This window comes from Cupressus sempervirens, chromosome 9 (genome assembly GCF_028749045.1).
Source record: "Cupressus sempervirens isolate cs-2001-9-10 chromosome 9, ASM2874904v1, whole genome shotgun sequence".
Classification (NCBI taxonomy): domain Eukaryota; kingdom Viridiplantae; phylum Streptophyta; class Pinopsida; order Cupressales; family Cupressaceae; genus Cupressus; species Cupressus sempervirens.
In genome coordinates, this window is record NC_143126.1 from 827,501,397 (window position 1) to 827,518,272 (window position 16,876).

At 36.7% G+C, this 16,876-nt stretch overlaps 1 protein-coding gene across 1 annotated transcript in view; it reads left to right on the forward strand.

Annotated features, from left to right (window-relative positions):
- The window catches only part of LOC149541231 (TatD related DNase), a 59,628-nt gene that overhangs the window by 17,412 nt on the left and 25,340 nt on the right, over positions 1-16,876 (forward strand). Inside the window, exons 9-10 of the mRNA XM_089802243.1 lie at positions 10,103-10,185; positions 10,733-10,949. Of these exons, the coding sequence (XP_089658369.1) occupies positions 10,103-10,185; positions 10,733-10,949 (300 nt within the window). The remainder of the gene's footprint in view (positions 1-10,102; positions 10,186-10,732; positions 10,950-16,876) is intronic.

Genomic DNA, 16,876 nt, shown 5'->3' on the forward strand with positions numbered 1-16,876 from the left:
TGATGAAGTGGAAGCCTTTGGTAAAGATGAAGTTGGTTGCAGATCTTTCTTTGGGCATCAAAGTATGGGGCATACTTTTCTATTTACCTGGGGAGTCTGATGCAGGAGCATCGAGCTTGGATTTTGGTGGAGTTATTCTTTTCATGGTTAGGGATGTGTTGGAGACACATTGGGGAACCTTTCCTCGTGATTGCATAGAGATTGGATGGATTGAGTTGAAGTTTGAGCTGTTTTTACCTTGTTGCTGGAGTTGCGTTTTCTGGTTTCTAGGTGCCTATTGCAAGCTGTGTAACTAATTTTGCGCAATGAATGAGAGGATGCGCATTTCAGGGATTGAAGAGGGCCTAGAGTACTTCCTTTTGTCAAAGGCGCAAGTCTTAATTCATTATAAGTTGGGAGATATGACAATTCTCCTGGACTATCGATTTCTGGCAGTTTGCATGACAGGTTTCTATGCATGACTTTTGGGATGGATGCGCAAACATCCTTAATGAAACAACCTTTGCACATTTCAAGGGTTGTAAAGGGCCTAAATTACTACCTTCAGTTCGAAGCACAAGTTCTAATTCAATCGTAGCTAGGAGATATTGCAATTTTGCTCGGGTCTCAATTTTTGGACATTTACTTTATGTTGGAGGCCGACTTTTGGCATTTAATTTATGTATGGGTATTTAATTTGTGTTGTGGCCAACTTGTGGCTTAGATTGGTATAAGTAGGGGGTCTTGTGGAGTCTTTTAAGCATTCATTCATGGAGGGATGATTCATTCATTTGAAAGAAGAGTGAGTGTGGAGAGTAGCTGAAGAGCGAGTTTTTCTTGAGTTTGTGGACAGAGCGCCGAATGTGAGGCAATTTAGAGCAGGATTATGATGGAGTTGTGAGTGTGTGGATAGAGCACCGAATGTGAGGCAGTTTACACTTGGATCTTGGATAAAGTTGGAGCAAAGCTAGTGCTGCGGCTGGAAAACAAGGAGATTGCTTGGTGGGCTTGCGAGCACAAGTTTAGATTTCCTTGGTGGTTTCTTCCAGATTGCTGTTATATTACAGATTTGGACTAGTTGGGATAGTGTTTGGATTGGATCTTGAGGGATTTTGCAGAACTATTACTTGCTTTGTATTTGACTGTAATTGGGAAGGCCTTACAGCCCGACACATTGCATGTAATCAGTTATATCTATGAATAAATTATTATGATTTGGTATCAGATCTTGCATTATTGCTTCTTGTTGTTGTGTTTCCACTGTGTGGTTATTTGCTTGTTTCAAGTAATGATAGATCTAAAATTATATTTTACTGGTATTCAAAATGTAAGAATTGAGCTCATAAATTTTTCAGCATCTCAAACCATAGTTCGATTTTACCCTTTCCCTATTCTCTTCTTGAACTTTACAAATATCCTCAATATAGAACAGCATGAGACCGCAATCTGAATGCTACAATTTTCACTCTTTTAGGATCATGCTCATCAATGTTCTCCAACTTTTCTCATTTTCACGGGATGCAATGGACTCGTGAGCCCTCCCACTACTTGCTGTTGATTCACAAAGTCTAACTTAAGAAACTTCAATGCATATGTAATGTCCCCTTTTTAGCATTCATAGCATGATGTTGTCGTTAGCCTATTTCCCAATGGTCTCGTAGACTAACTAGGACATTAAAGGGACTTAGAGGCCATTTGGCCTAGATAGTTTCAGTTGCAGGTCTTTCTGTGGGGTTTTGAGGCAACATTGGGCATACTTACTATTTATAGTAAGTCATCTTGGATATGGTCGGACATCCAGTGGCAGCGGTATGTCGATGGTAATTGTTTAAAATCGACAAGAAGACTTGTTTATCATTGATAAGATTTGTTATGCATTGATAAAGCTATTTTATAAAGTTAAATTTAAATATTTAACTTTATTAATGCATAGACTCTAGTTTGTGGGAAATATTTAAATTAAAAGAGTCCTTTTTATTTTATAACACATTGGAGACATAAGTTACATAAAGGGAGTTATGTTTTATCCCACATTGAGAAAACGAAGGATGGAGCCTTTGTGAGAACACTGTAAAAGAAATGGAAGAGCTTCTTTTAAGTATGCTTGGAAATATCAAAGAAATTGAGAAATTTTCTGGAGATTATGTCTCAATAGTTTGAAGGACGAAATCCCTTCAAGCTGGAAATCTTGACGCCATTGAAAGATATGGTCTTGAGATTTGACATGGTAGCAGTCCGAAAAAGCAGATACGAAAAGTAGTCCGAAAAAGCGGAACCAAAAAAGTAGGCTGAAAAAGCAGTCCGAAAAAGCGGAACCGGAAAAGTAGGCTGAAAAAGCAGTCTGTAAAAGCAGTTAAAAAAGCAGATCCGAAAAAGCAGTTCGAAAAAGCAAATCGGAAAAGCACAGCAAAAGGGGCAGCATTGAAGGAAATTATTACAGCCATCTACAACCACGTTCTTTTGTTAGTATTGTTTTTAGGGTATTATAAGTTGCAGCTGTAAGTGTGCATTATACCAGCATTATCATTTTGTAATCCATGTAAATGCCAAAAGTCTTGGCCATATTTCATGAGCATTGTATTTGAAATTTCATTGCAATTGAGAAGATAATAGTTGCTGGTGTCATTTAAGCAATTCAATATCATTATTTATCAGCTAGTTAGTTTGCATACCAACTGTTTGTAAAAATGCCAGTTGGCTGTAGGTGTTCATTTTTCATGCTTAGATCATATATATGCACTGAATATTGATCAGAGCGGTTTCCTGCTAGCCTGATTGGGTTATTTCAGATTGAATTCAATTATCAGTATGGCTTTAACAGGAGACAAGGATTTGGAAGAAAGAATGCACAATGTAAAGAAGAAATTAGATTGTCCATTTCAGCAAACAGAGGACCTTCTAAGAACTTTGGAGGAGTTGGAAACTTATTTAGGCAAGTTTGATCAATCAAGACCCGTTGCTATGCAAACAGCTTTATCTCCAGCATTTGGTTTGTTGGTTAAGCTCCGATTATTGAGACATCACGATGAGGTAATAAAACTTACAGTTCTCTCTTGCATTAGTGAAATCATGAGGATAATAGTTGGCCTTGATTCTTATGACGATCAGATTATGAAAGAGGTACTTCATGCCATGGTAAAAAGCTTTGAAAAGTTGGACAACATTCGGGACCCTTATTTCACAAAGAGGGCAAGATTACTTGAAGTATTTGCAAGGTGTAGATTTGAAAATATTATGCTGGCAATTGGTTGTATTAGTGACATTCGCAAGATGTTTAATACATTTTTGGAATATTATGGACGAGTTTCATCCTAGCAGAGTATTGGCATCAATGCACTCCATCATGTTCACAATCTTGTTTGAGGGGGAGGATGAAATTTCTAAACTTTTGGCAGAAGACTTATGGTATGTTTGGACAAAAGAGAGGAATTTGTCACCTATGGCATGTACGTGGTTAAAGAGCTTGATTGATAGGCCTAGGGATCATACCTTCCCTATGACAGGCAGAAACTTGTATGAGGAGTTTAACAGACATGCGGATTCAATACAGGGAGACATTAACACATCTTCAGGTAATGGTTTATCTGCATCATCTTCACAGGCAAAAGGGGTTAAAGATGTTGTGCAGGTTGAGCCAGTTGCATCAGAAGGTGATATCACAGACACACCAGATTGCGTGATTGACACAGATAGTGATTCCAGTACAGTTGGGCTGGATGAAGTTACTGCAGTTGAGGATACTGTCATGTTTGAGGATAGTACAGTTGATCAGAAAGTGAGCATTCATGACTTTGCTGAGAAAGAGTACCAGGCACAGTTAGATGCTTCGTCACATGAGGTTGAGGTTGGTAGAACTCCGCATGATTTGTCCAACCAGCTGAAGGTGAGCAAAGACAGTATTGTGACTTCATTATCTCATCATGACAGGATGCGGGATATGATAGAGGATCACATTCGGATGATTAAGTTACAGGGTAGACATAAGGGAGTTCAGGCAAAGTCTTCTTGTGTTGACTTACAGGCGATTAGGGAAGGAATGGGAACGATTAAGTTGAGTTATTTACATCTTCTATCAGATCGTGACCATCTTCTTAGCCTTGTTGGAGACTATTCAGATGCCTTGAGGAGGAAGGAGGAGGAAGTTGACAGGCTTTTTCTCGAGCTTGAGGACACTCAAGCTTCTTTGGTGAATACTCCATTGGCATTACAGGACTGAGAGAGACATGGGGATAAGCATGGCATGGAGTTGAGTTTAGTTTCATCTTGCACTCCTGATACTCAGCTTTCTGCAGCACGTAAATCATATGTGGTCGTTGATAATGCTGTGAGTTCATCTTGCATTCACATCCAGGATACAGGGACAATGTCAGACAGGTATGTGGAATTAGTTGGTATTGGTCATATTACTCAGTTGAGGAGTTTGCTTGAGTTACCAGCTGATTCTAGTTTACGGATATGGACTCGAGATTGTTTCATTGGCATTTGGGATTCAGTTGATTGGAGATCTTTAACACTTTTTGGTAGCAGTGATTGTTTGGGTGCTATCATGGATTTGATTAGCAGATTGCACGGTGTTGTCTTTTCTTGTGCTAGCAGCTTGTCCGATGTTGGTATTAGTTTTTATACACCGGTGTTGGGCTTTGTTCATATATCCAGTCGACCATTCTTGCTGGAATGTGTTGATGATCTTTCATATTTGGCAGTGTGTACAGATGAGTCCCAGGATCATATTGGCATTGATGACATCCAGGAGGATGCAGTGGGCAGTTTTGAAGACTTAGTTTCCTTGACAGTTTCTTTTGGTACAGAGGAGTTGGACAGTAGTGCTACAGACTTTGATACTCCGTATGTTGATATGAGCTTTGGAGTTGATTTGCAGGATATAGATGGTAATACTCTAGAGACCAGTAACTTTGAGGATACTCCTTTAGACAGTGCGTCAGAGGAGGTTTGTAGGAGACAGTCTAGCCAGTGCCATCATGTGTCTAGTCAGTTGAGAGTTAGTGAGCGAGACATTTCTATCGCTTGTCAACATTTCGACACTGCTCGTCAGTTGTTAGCAGTTTATGGATGGGGTTTTCCTACGAGGGATGAGCAGGGAGGCAGTTATCTTTCCTTGATAGAGATCCACTCTTTATGGGAGGCTATTCGGATTTTGAGACAGAATTATATGCAGTTGGTAGCCGACAGAGATTATCTTATGGAGTGGGGGAGTACAGCATACGAAGCATTATTGGCCAAGGAAGATGAGGTGAGTGAACTTACTCAGCAGCTCGAGGTGACTTCTGAGATTCTTGACAGTACACAGTTGGCTTTCGAGGAGTCACAGTTTCATTTGGCTAAGGTGACCATGGAGTTAGAGCGACTGCAGTCTTTACCAGATTCTGTACAGTCACAAGCTGTGGTGTCTGGTGATCCGCGGATGTCCATGGTTGAGGTTGATAGAGGTAGTGGAGATGAGGATATATCTGTCCACGACACTAGTATTAGCATATTTGGTCCGTTTCCACTAGAGGCAGGTTCAACTGAGTTGGGTGTTGCAGCCGAGCATTGTGATATGTTTGTCTTGGAGGGCACAGAGACTAGTGATGTTGTTATTGATTCTGCACTCTTGGCTATATCATCCTCTAACTTAGCTGATGATCAGTCACAGTTGGTTGTATCACGTCTGCAGGATGAGTCTTTGACTGGGATTGGTTCTTTTTACTGGCATTACACTGTAGGATATGTTCATCGGTTTGCTTTTGATCCATGTGTTGAGGAGTTGATGGAAGACAAGTTTGGTCTGGGCTCTCATTTTTGCTATCTACCGTGTAATGACTATTCACCATTAGTAGTGCATGGGTGTTATGGTTATGAGACAGTGACCGGTGATCTGCAGAGTTGTGTTAATTGCAGTAGGTGTACAATGTGTGGATTCTCTGTATTTGGTGCAGTTTCATGCGGGAGTATTCATCGTTGTTGCAGAATTGTATTGTACATTCCACATAGGCTAGTGGGATGTGTTGATGGTATTTACTATGTTAGTAGTTTGGGTTATCTACTCTACTTGGGTTCTGATATTTCGAGAGCTTGTTTCGCATGGGTTCCTGACTTTGGAGTTTGGGTGAGTTGTATTCGCCAATTTGATTATGGATTCCTCTTGGTTAATTTTCAGAGGTTGTTGTAGGAGCCTATGTTGACTGACAGCAGTATAGTTCATGACTACATTTGGGATCCAGGTGGATTGATTGGGTTGTTGTTCGACCATTGCTTGGGGACAAGCAATATTGGGAAGGGCGGACTGTAATGTCCCCTTTTTAGCATTCATAGCATGATGTTGTCGTTAGCCTATTTCCCTACGGTCCCGTAGACTAACTAGGACATTAAAGGGACTTAGAGGCCATTTGGCCTAGATAGTTTCAGCTGCAGGTCTTTCTGTGGGGTTTTGAGGCAACCTTGGGCATACTTACTATTTATAGTAAGTCATCTTGGATATGGTCGGACATCCAGTGGCAGTGGTATGTCGATGGTAATTGTTTAAAATCGACAAGAAGACTTGTTTATCATTGATAAGATTTGTTATGCATTGATAAAGCTATTTTATAAAGTTAAATTTAAATATTTAACTTTATTAATGCATAGACTCTAGTTTGTAGGAAATATTTAAATTAAAAGAGTCCCCTTTATTTTATAACACATTGGAGACATAAGTTACATAAAGGGAGTTATGTTTTATCCCACATTGAGAAAACGAAGGATGGAACCCTTGTGAGAACACTATAAAAGAAATGGAAGAGCTTCTTTTAAGTATGCTTGGAAATATCAAAGAAATTGAGAATTTTTTTGGAGATTATGTCTCAATAATTTGAAGGACGGAATCCCTTCAAGCTGAAAATCTTGACGCCATTGAAAGATATGGTCTTGAGATTTAACATGGTAGTAGTCCGAAAAAACAGATACGAAAAGGTAGTCCGGAAAAGCGGAACCGAAAAAGCAGCCCGAAAAAGCGGAACCGAAAAAACAGGCTGAAAAAGCAGTTAAAAAAGCAGATCTGAAAAAACAGTTCGAAAAAGCAAAGCAGAAGGGGCAACATTGAAGGAAATTATTACAGCCATCTACAACCAGGTTTCTTTGTTAGTATTGTTTTTAGAGTATCAGCTGTAAGTGTGCATTATACCAGCATTATCATTTTGTAATCCATGTAAATGCCAAAAGTCTTGGCCATATTTCATGAGTATTGTATTTGAAATTTCATTGCAATTAAGAAGATAATAGTTGCTGGTGTCATTTAAACAATTCAATATCATTATTTATCAACTAGTTAGTTTGCATACCAATTGTTTATAAAAATGTCAGTTGGCTGTAGGTGTTCATTTCTCATGCTTAGATCATATATATGCACTGAATATTGACAAAATTAGTAGCACACTCACGTTAGGTCATTGTGTAGTCCATTTGGAGTCTTCTAGCACAAGATTCTCATTGATGCAAATTGAAAAAAGAGTCATTTTAAGCCAGCTGAAATACTATATCAGTCATACATCCCTTGCATGTGAATTGTTTGATGAAATTACAGCATATGTCTTTAGCCTTGACAAAAATGAGGGGGATGTTTGCTTATTGTGGTCCCTTAATATATATCTGTTGCCTCATAGCGTAACTTTGGTATGGAAATGAATTGCTATTCCTTTGTGACGTCTTGTGATTTATCTTTGCTTTTTGTGTTTACTGGTAATATCATCCCAATATCTTCAGGCCCGACAGTTATTATCTCAGGTCTCCAAAGAAAATGATAATACCTCTAACATCATCCATACATTTTGTAGTAATTGCAGCATAACGAGTTTGCTCGATGCCTTCCTGTATTTGAAACGTCTGATTATTCTGTGCAAGTGTGAATGGTTGTATATCCCTCTAGAAATGCAACATGTCTTCCATCCTCAATACTTTCATTTTTAGATATGGCAAGTACGCATTATAATAGTTTCCATCTTCATTGATATTTTTCAGACTTAAATATTTTGTATTTTCTTTCTGAGCATGCAATCTTATATCAGTGCAATTGTATGTACTGCTATCCATCCTGACTTTGATTTTGGACTTCATTTCAATTACATGGTGCTCCCTTCTCAGTATCATTTCTGACTCATCTCTAAGAACCCTCCATGGCATGTGATCATTCTCTAAATCACTGAACTTATACTTTGATGCTTAAATCTATAAGTAGACGTTCCCTTACATCCTTGCCTATACTGATGACAATGTTATGTGCTGTTGTTTCCTGAAAAGACATTCCTTATCAGATGAATTTTGTTACTTAATATTATGCTTTTGTGTGTAATAGGTATACATCTTGTATTCATCTCCATAGTATATATGCATATACATTTGTTCTTAAAAATCAAAATCTCATTGCCTCTTCATCTACTTATATGAACATCTTATGTCTCAAGTTTTGACGTCACTCACAGTTCTACCCTTGTACCTACAATGCATGATCCCATGCTCTTGTTTGAGGTGGGTGATAGGTCTTCAACCTTATTTCTCAAATGGAGACCCTAAATCTTTTGAAAAAATTAGAGCTCCATCAGCATGTATGCACTTGAATCCAACTGATGATGAATCAAACTAGAACATATTGATTCATACAAATGCTCAATTGGTTCTCTGTTTTATATCCTATTAGTTATATATTCTGACGAATACCAAAACTCATGCAATATAAAGTGCAGACTGCATAGCCTTTTTTAATCCTTTATTTTCTGAGCTATTTTCAATACAAATAGCAAGATCACTTCAGTCCTTATCCACCCCAAAAATCCAAACTAACAACTCTTCTCCTAGCAATGCACATACATAAAACTAAAAATGAAAAATCAAATAAAGAAAAGGACCAAAAGACCTCATTCACCCACCAGAGACAGTACCATCAATAACCCCAAATAGATGACTTGTGGGGCCCATGCCACAAAAGGGCAGTTGCATCAATAATGAAATGGAAAGGGAGATTTTTTGGTGTTATATTATAAACTAATGTTAGAAATAGATAATACTGAGGGGGGAGGGGGGAGTTGGGGTGAATCAGTATTCTACAAACTTTTGCCCACAAATGTATATTGTTAATTACTTTATAATTTGCATATGAAAGTAAACCAACAATGCTGAACAGTAAATATAACTATGCACATAGATAACTCATAATACCATTATTTGTTAGCTAGGGAAACCCTGGCCAAGGGAAAACTCTGGTGGGGATGATATCCACTAGATGATTCACTAAACAACAGGATCCTGTTAAAGATATTGACCCTGGTAGGAGTCTATGAAATACATATAGTGTCTCGAGTTCCTGTTAGGAGACTAGGCCTTGTTAGAAGCCTCAACCCTATTAGGAGTTGGTAGAAAAAATACAATGTATGCAAGAAGAGCCCACTGCCCTAACATGCAGTAATACAATTCAGTTCTTCACAAGATAGGTATACATACAATACTTGCTTCGCTGCTGTAACTTGCACTTGCTCTGATCAAACATCAGATCTCGCATCACATAAGGCTTGCATAATAGTTCGTATCACAATTAGAACATCTCACGACTTCATAGGACTTCCCACTAACTGCGCACTATAAGATCTTTACTTATACCTTGCACATTCACGAAACTCTGCTCAGTCAGCTTTCATGTGTTTACACGCTTGACATAATATAAAATAACTTATGGATTAATATCCACATGGTCAGCTCATCATAACTTAGTAATTATTTTGTAACCAAAATAATTCCTCAAGCCGTACAACTCTGTTTACTGATATGCTCTGTTCTACTCGGTTAAATACCCGCATTGGTATTTTAATCATAACTTGTGGCGTACTGTCTGTACACATCCTTGCACTTAATCACATCATCATGACAGTGTCACGAAGCTTTCCTTAACTGTGGATAAGCTAACTCTCAACGAGTCGTCTGTACTCTTAAGATCTGTTCTCTGTACTGCTGCAAACTGTCTAACACTTAGACAATTTACTAACACTAAATGCATAAATGAAAATACTGAATACATGTTGCTATAAATGACAACCATCAGGACATCTATCTGACCATATTGCCAACAACTAAAACAAATTTATTATCTTTTGCATGGCAGGTTGGTTTCAGGAGTAGCTCACTCTTTCACTGGATCTGCAGAAGAACGTGATCAGCTTTTGAAGTTTGACAATATATACATAGGTGAGTTAATGGACTTTGACCTAGGTTGTGTACAAATTCTCAATGACGTTAGAGACATATTTGATGTTCATTGTTTTTAATTAAAAACGTAAAGTTGCAAACAATCCACATGTATCAGATTCTTTCTGAAAAAACAATTCTTCAAAGGAATTTGTTGATTATTTACAGTCCTAGGGCTCACATGTTCTTGTTCCTGTCTTATTATACTGTGACCTTAGTTTCTGCTGCTTCAAAAACATTTTCCATATCAATTCATTAAGTTTATATCTTTATAGTTTATTATGATGCACTTAATAAAAGCAACAGAGTATCTTCTTTGAATTGAGACCCAAGGCGTTGGCTAACTTAGCATTGTACCTAAACTAATCCCTCGTATTTGTTCATATGTAAAAGATTAATCCTGTGATATTTTTTTTCCTAAAATAATTTGGGAGCTTCAATCGGTGGTTCATCTTCATTTGCTTACTGTTATTGTTGTAGGGTATGATATCATGAAGTATAATCTCCCAGTCTCTTTGATTTTCTACAAACTTTCAGGCTTTTGCAGGTATAAATGGATGCTCTCTGAAGACATCAGAGAATCTTGAAGTTCTATCTGGTATTCCTTTAGAGAGGATGATGATAGAGACAGATGCTCCATATTGTGAGATAAGAAGCACTCATGCAGGAGTGCATTATACAAAATCAACATGGCCTTGTAAGAAGAAAGAAAAATATGATCCTAATTGCACCGTTAAAAATCGCAACGAGCCTTGCTATGTTAGGTAAAGTGGACCATCCTTTATTTATGTATATAGTACTTAATCCTTGCTTTATAGTAATTATATTTATTACAGCCTTGAATAAGGTTAATGGAAAGTGAAACATACTTTTGAAAATTCTGACTATATTTCAGGAAGAAATTTTTATCTAAATATTGCCAGTTTTTCTTGGACGTTTTTTTAATATGGATTTATGAGCTCCATATTTGATTTAAAACACACCTTAATAGAATGATTTCATTACAAGTAGTATTCTTGGCTTTGTAAATTGAAACAAAAACTATATGTTCTTTCTAGTGGATACTCTTATTTGGATTCCCTTTTTAAATATGAAGTAAATTGTTTCTTAAGAGTTAAGCTTACTAGCTAAAATACTAGAATTAGGGGCATTGATAAGTGGAATCTTATATTCATGCTTCTGGGTAAGATTGTGTGAGTTTATAAGTGGAATCTTGAGAGAATAAGAATAATAGAACTGGTCTAAAGGAAATTAAAATAAATGCACTTGCCAATATGCGGAAAGATGGAGAATATTGTAGACAGCTGTAGAAATATGAACCTGCTGGGGTTTTTTGCAACTTGCCGAAATGTGTCAAAAATTAAAACCTGCTAGATAAGTGATATGAATCATAGACAGCTGTAGAAATATGAACCTGCTGGGGTTTTTTGCAACTTGCCCAAATGTGTCGAAAATTAAAACCTACCAGATAAGTGATATGAATCATTCTTAACTCTCTTGTTTTGTTTCGGCATAATTGCAGCATTGATGGATTTGAATGCTTCATACCCTTAGATAGGACCCTTTGAAGTATATCTTATCTTGTCACAGGCAAGCAATTCTTACATTCTTGACACAAACTATCTCTAGAGACACTGTCACATCAAGTGAAATCGATTGCCACGGAAATGTAGTATAGGAATAGTTCGCATTAAAATATCTGCTTTAATATTCTAGTGCTTGAAACATTTGTTTTTTAACAAAAAATAGTTATACAAGAACGAACTTAACCTTTGGAATGTGCAATTCTAGCATGTAGTTATTTAACGATAATTAATAATTAATAAATTAATAGTCACTGTAAGTTGTAAAGCACACAAATATATAGACACAGGTAATGAGGTCAAAACCTAGGGTTAAAAATCTCAGAAAACAAATATGGTAAACGGAAAGAAATCCTTTTGTAGGCTTTAATAACCATGGGATCTCATATGCCAAATTGGTGTTGGTTGTGGCTACTTTGGATGTTGGTAGATTAGCAAGGTTCAGTTTCCACCCGAGCTTGATTACGAGGTCAAAAATAGAGGTAATAAATCTGAGCATGTGAGATAAATTGAATGAAATTCTCTTCTAGGCTTCCACAAATGTGGGGTCTTACATCCCAAATAGGTGTTTGGCTTGGTTGTGAGCTTAGTTACTGATTTGGATGTAGGAAAGAGGTGTGTGGATGTGCAATTCTTTTTTGGGACGTGGATACGTTTATATATATATATATATATATATATATATATTTACACATATACATGCAAAGAAATGAAAGAAATATACAAAATTAAAACATTTGATATCTTGTAACTTCACCAATACATATTCAAATATTCAATACGATTATAAACCATATCCTATATTTCAATCATTTGTGATTCCAATGTAAGTCAGCAAACATCACAATTACAAAATGAAAATATAGTTCATCATACAATGCTCATCAGTCTGAATCTCAATCATATGGATTCACAAAATTTCCACATCATCTCAAACTCCTCCGACCACTGCAAGCTCAAGATCATTTGAACAAAAAATGATTCCACTTACACTAGATATACTATTTGTCATGATGTTATCAACATCATCATCCGTGATTGTAGTAAGATCTTGAATTGTTGCATCCAAGTTTGCACACTTAGGTTCTACATCCTAAAGCTTGGCTGCCCCTTTTTTGTAGTGATCCTCCTTATGTGACAAAAGACGCAAGTTGGTATGAACGTAAACCAAATCTTCAGCTTTTTTAGAGCTCAACTGGTTACACTTCACTAAGTGGATAAAGGGGTCTGTACTCCAATTCCATGCAGCAATAGAAGAACTTGCAACCTGGACAATGTTCACAATTACAAAATTAATTATTAAAGTAAAACATAAAAATGAAAAGCAATTTAAACTTAGTTGAAAAATTCGGTATTGGCAATATCTCAGCTAACCCAAATTTTTTGAAAATATTGGAATCGGCAAAAACTTGGCGAAAAATTTGGCAATAAATCGACACTTTTATCGAACATTTGAAAATATACAATTTCTTAAAATATTCTTAAAAATGCATACATACACTAAATTTGTAGAACATATAATGATTTGAGATATCTACCATATATGAAGCAAAGTGCTGAGTTAAACAATAATTCATAATTTCATAGCAACTAAAACTTACTAGATTAACATAGTAATAGAATGATAAACCCAAAAACAAGTATAATATCAAAATATAAATAAGTGCAATACATATAGCAATCAATCTCCATGAAAGTTTGAAACTACAACTTTTAAATACATATTAAGTTCAAGTTTCAGTATCAATGAAAACTAAAAGTAGCAATCATAAATTGCATCTACGAGTAAAACTCAAAAACGATCACTGCTACTGGGTGAGTTGTGTTAAAGTAGTTGCCGTAGCAACATCCTCAACAGGTGCCCTAGTAGGTGCTTCACGCTCCACATAAGCCTCTGATGGATGACCAAGCTCAGGTTCCTCCTCACATGCTGCCAAATCCACATCCCAATCATTTGCCTCTATCTCAAACTCAGCTAGCTACTCATCTGTCAATAAAGGTTCGCCCACATCCGCATCTGCACCCTCACCATTAGGAGGAGCAATCCAATCTGCTGAATATGGATCAATGTCATCCAAGTCTAGTGCTACATATGAAGCTTGCCCTTTCACCTTCTTCTCGTGCAAGAAAATGTTGTACTTGATATAAATCAAGTCATTTAGGCGCTTTTGAGTCAACCTATTATGTTTCTTTGTGTGTATGTTTTGAAAAGTACTCCAATTTCTCTCGTAGCCAGAAGCACTACAAGGCTGCGATAAAATTTAGATGGCAAGCTGTTGAAGATTAGGCATTGTGACACCATAATCTCCCCCCCACAGATCTACAAGGCTTATAAAAACCATTTATGATGTGGTAAAACTTCCAATAAACTTCACAAGCGAAATATATGGTATGATAAAACTAAACACATTTTCCTTTTCACCTGGCTTCAAGGTGTATCTTCTACGCCTGCAATCAGGAGAAGAAAAAAATGGCCCCTCTTCCCTTTTGTAGCTCTGCAACTCATCAAATATGAGGTCTTAGAGGTCCATACCAGCAACCAAACATGTGTCCAAGCCAATTTGAACCTCTGCATCTGCTTTAAAAGTGTTGGAGAAATAGTACTTGGGGTTCAAGAAGTAGGTAGCTGCATGAATATGTTGGTGGACTTGTCGGTTCCACCTACGATCAATGATGTTCCATATGGGTCTATATTTGGTCTCATTTGACCTATACAAGTGCTGAATGGCCTCTTTTGTGCTATCCATAGCCTCATATAGAAACCCCATGGGGTTTTTATTCCCATCCACAATTCGTAGAACCTTCACCAATGGTTCTGACACCTAGACATAATAAAACATACAAAATCAGCCAATGAAAATATTTCAAATTAAATACTAAATCATCAATTAAGATTTGAAAACTTACTTTGAGGGTCTCCTCCATTAGCTTTTCAAAGCTACCATCAAACACAATCCTTACAATCTTCTCTGCTTCAGGCTTCCTGGCATAAGGACTCTCTAACCATTTCTTATCAAAAAATATGTGCCTGAGGTCTAACAATGTCTCTGATATGCTTTGCAAGTTTAGAAAATTAGTAGCAAAGCGTCTGACCCTTGCTCGTGCAAGATCCTTACCACTAGTGTGCTCTCTCATAAGACTCAAGACCCATGTATGATTGTAGATGTACTTCGCAATATTCCTTCCATCTTCAACCACCTTCTCCACCCAGCTCAATTTCCCTAGATCCTCAAGAAGCAGAAGCAAGTCGAGACAATGGGCAACACAAGGGCTCCAAAACAATGTGGGATGTCTCTCCATTAGAAGTCTAATGGCTACCACATACGCAACTACATTATCAGTGACAATCTGGATGACATTAGCCACTCCCACTTCTATTACCACCTCATCCAACATTTTACACAATTTTTTTGCATTTTTACTTGATCAGAGGCATCAACTGACTTTAGAAATACCAACTACCCCCTTGAAGCAACTATAAAGTTGATGAGCGCCCTATTCTTGCCATCAGTCCACCCATCAGATATAATAGTGCAACCTTTCTGTTCCCGAGCTTTTCTTTGCTCTTCCACAAGCTGATGAATGTTTCTTACCTCGTCATTTAACAACAGCCCACTCACCTCATAGGGAGTTGGGGACTTGAACCCCTTACCAGTCAAAGAAATGGAAGTTACCACTTGATCCCAATATGGACTACATAAAGCATTGAAGGAAATATCATTCTGGATCCAAAATCTCGTAATTGCCACCTTTGTCTTCTCATGCATCTCTTTGTTCCATGTAGTACCTAGTAAGCCAGGTTGAGCACCAGGAGTGTTACGTGGAACCCAAAACTCTGCTAAAGACCCACTCACACTTCCGGATCCTTATATTCGAGGCCCAATAGAAGAAGAAATTTCTCCACCTGTTTGTGATCCTATAGAACTAAAAGTCCCCCTTGGGGCTGCCATGGCCTAGAATATCCTTTTTTTTGCTGCTTTACTTTGTGCATATTTTTTAAGGCTTGTCAAAGCCTTTCTTGTAGCCTCTTTCGGACACTTGTCACATGGTGTAATATTATTGCAGGATGATATTTCAATTGGCTTGTGCCTGAAGTCATGCATTTAAGGCAGTGGATACATTGGACATCTCCTTTGTTTGCTCCTGGGATAACATGTTTCCATAAAGGGTCCTTTGATCTGCCACCACCAATCATCCTATTTCAGTGACACACATAAGTCCACTGTACAAGAATGAAAAATCAAATATTAGATAAGTTTGAGATCAAACATAATTTGTAACAATTTCTAAAATAGTATGAATCTAAAAAGCACAAATCACATTTAAATAATGAAACTAGAAAACATAAATCAGGTGCGATTCCGAAAATGCAGAGGTTAACCAAATAAACTGGAATGAGGTCTATTTAATAGGGATAAATCATAGATCTATTAAAATATATTAAGGATTAATTTATATAATTTTATTATTTTATAAATCTCTTAATAACTCGAAAATTAAAATACAATAAAATGGCAAATGGTGTTATATATTTATAATTCTAGAGTTATGGAAAATGAAAATGATGATATTTAATAGATATTAAATTATTAATAATTCTATATTAGTATTAAATTTTAATAAATGACAGATTAATGATTTTACCGTTTTTAACTTTTTTCACATATTTATAAATATCCTTATTTAAATTTAGATTTTAATAGTTTATCTAGCATCTGTTAAATTTTTTAAAATATAATAGTTTACAATTTTACAGTACAATTATTAATATTCAATATTTAGTATTTATAATTTATTAATTAATAACAATATAATATTAATTATATTTCAACCTAAAAAAACCAAATTTAAAACTTAAGTCTTATATTGTCAGCATCTGAAAAAAAAAAAGAAAATGCTGTATATAATATATATATTAATATTTATTAGTTACAATGTAAATTAAAAATTTACTGGCACCTCGGCTTCAATGTCTATTTTGTCCAATTTCCACTCTCCAGTGGCGCAATGTCTTTCGATTTTGTCCAGTCTGCAATGCCTTGACTCACTTTATCCGACAATGTCAAATCGCGGAATGCAAAGCAAATTGTTGGTCCTTGACTCAGTTT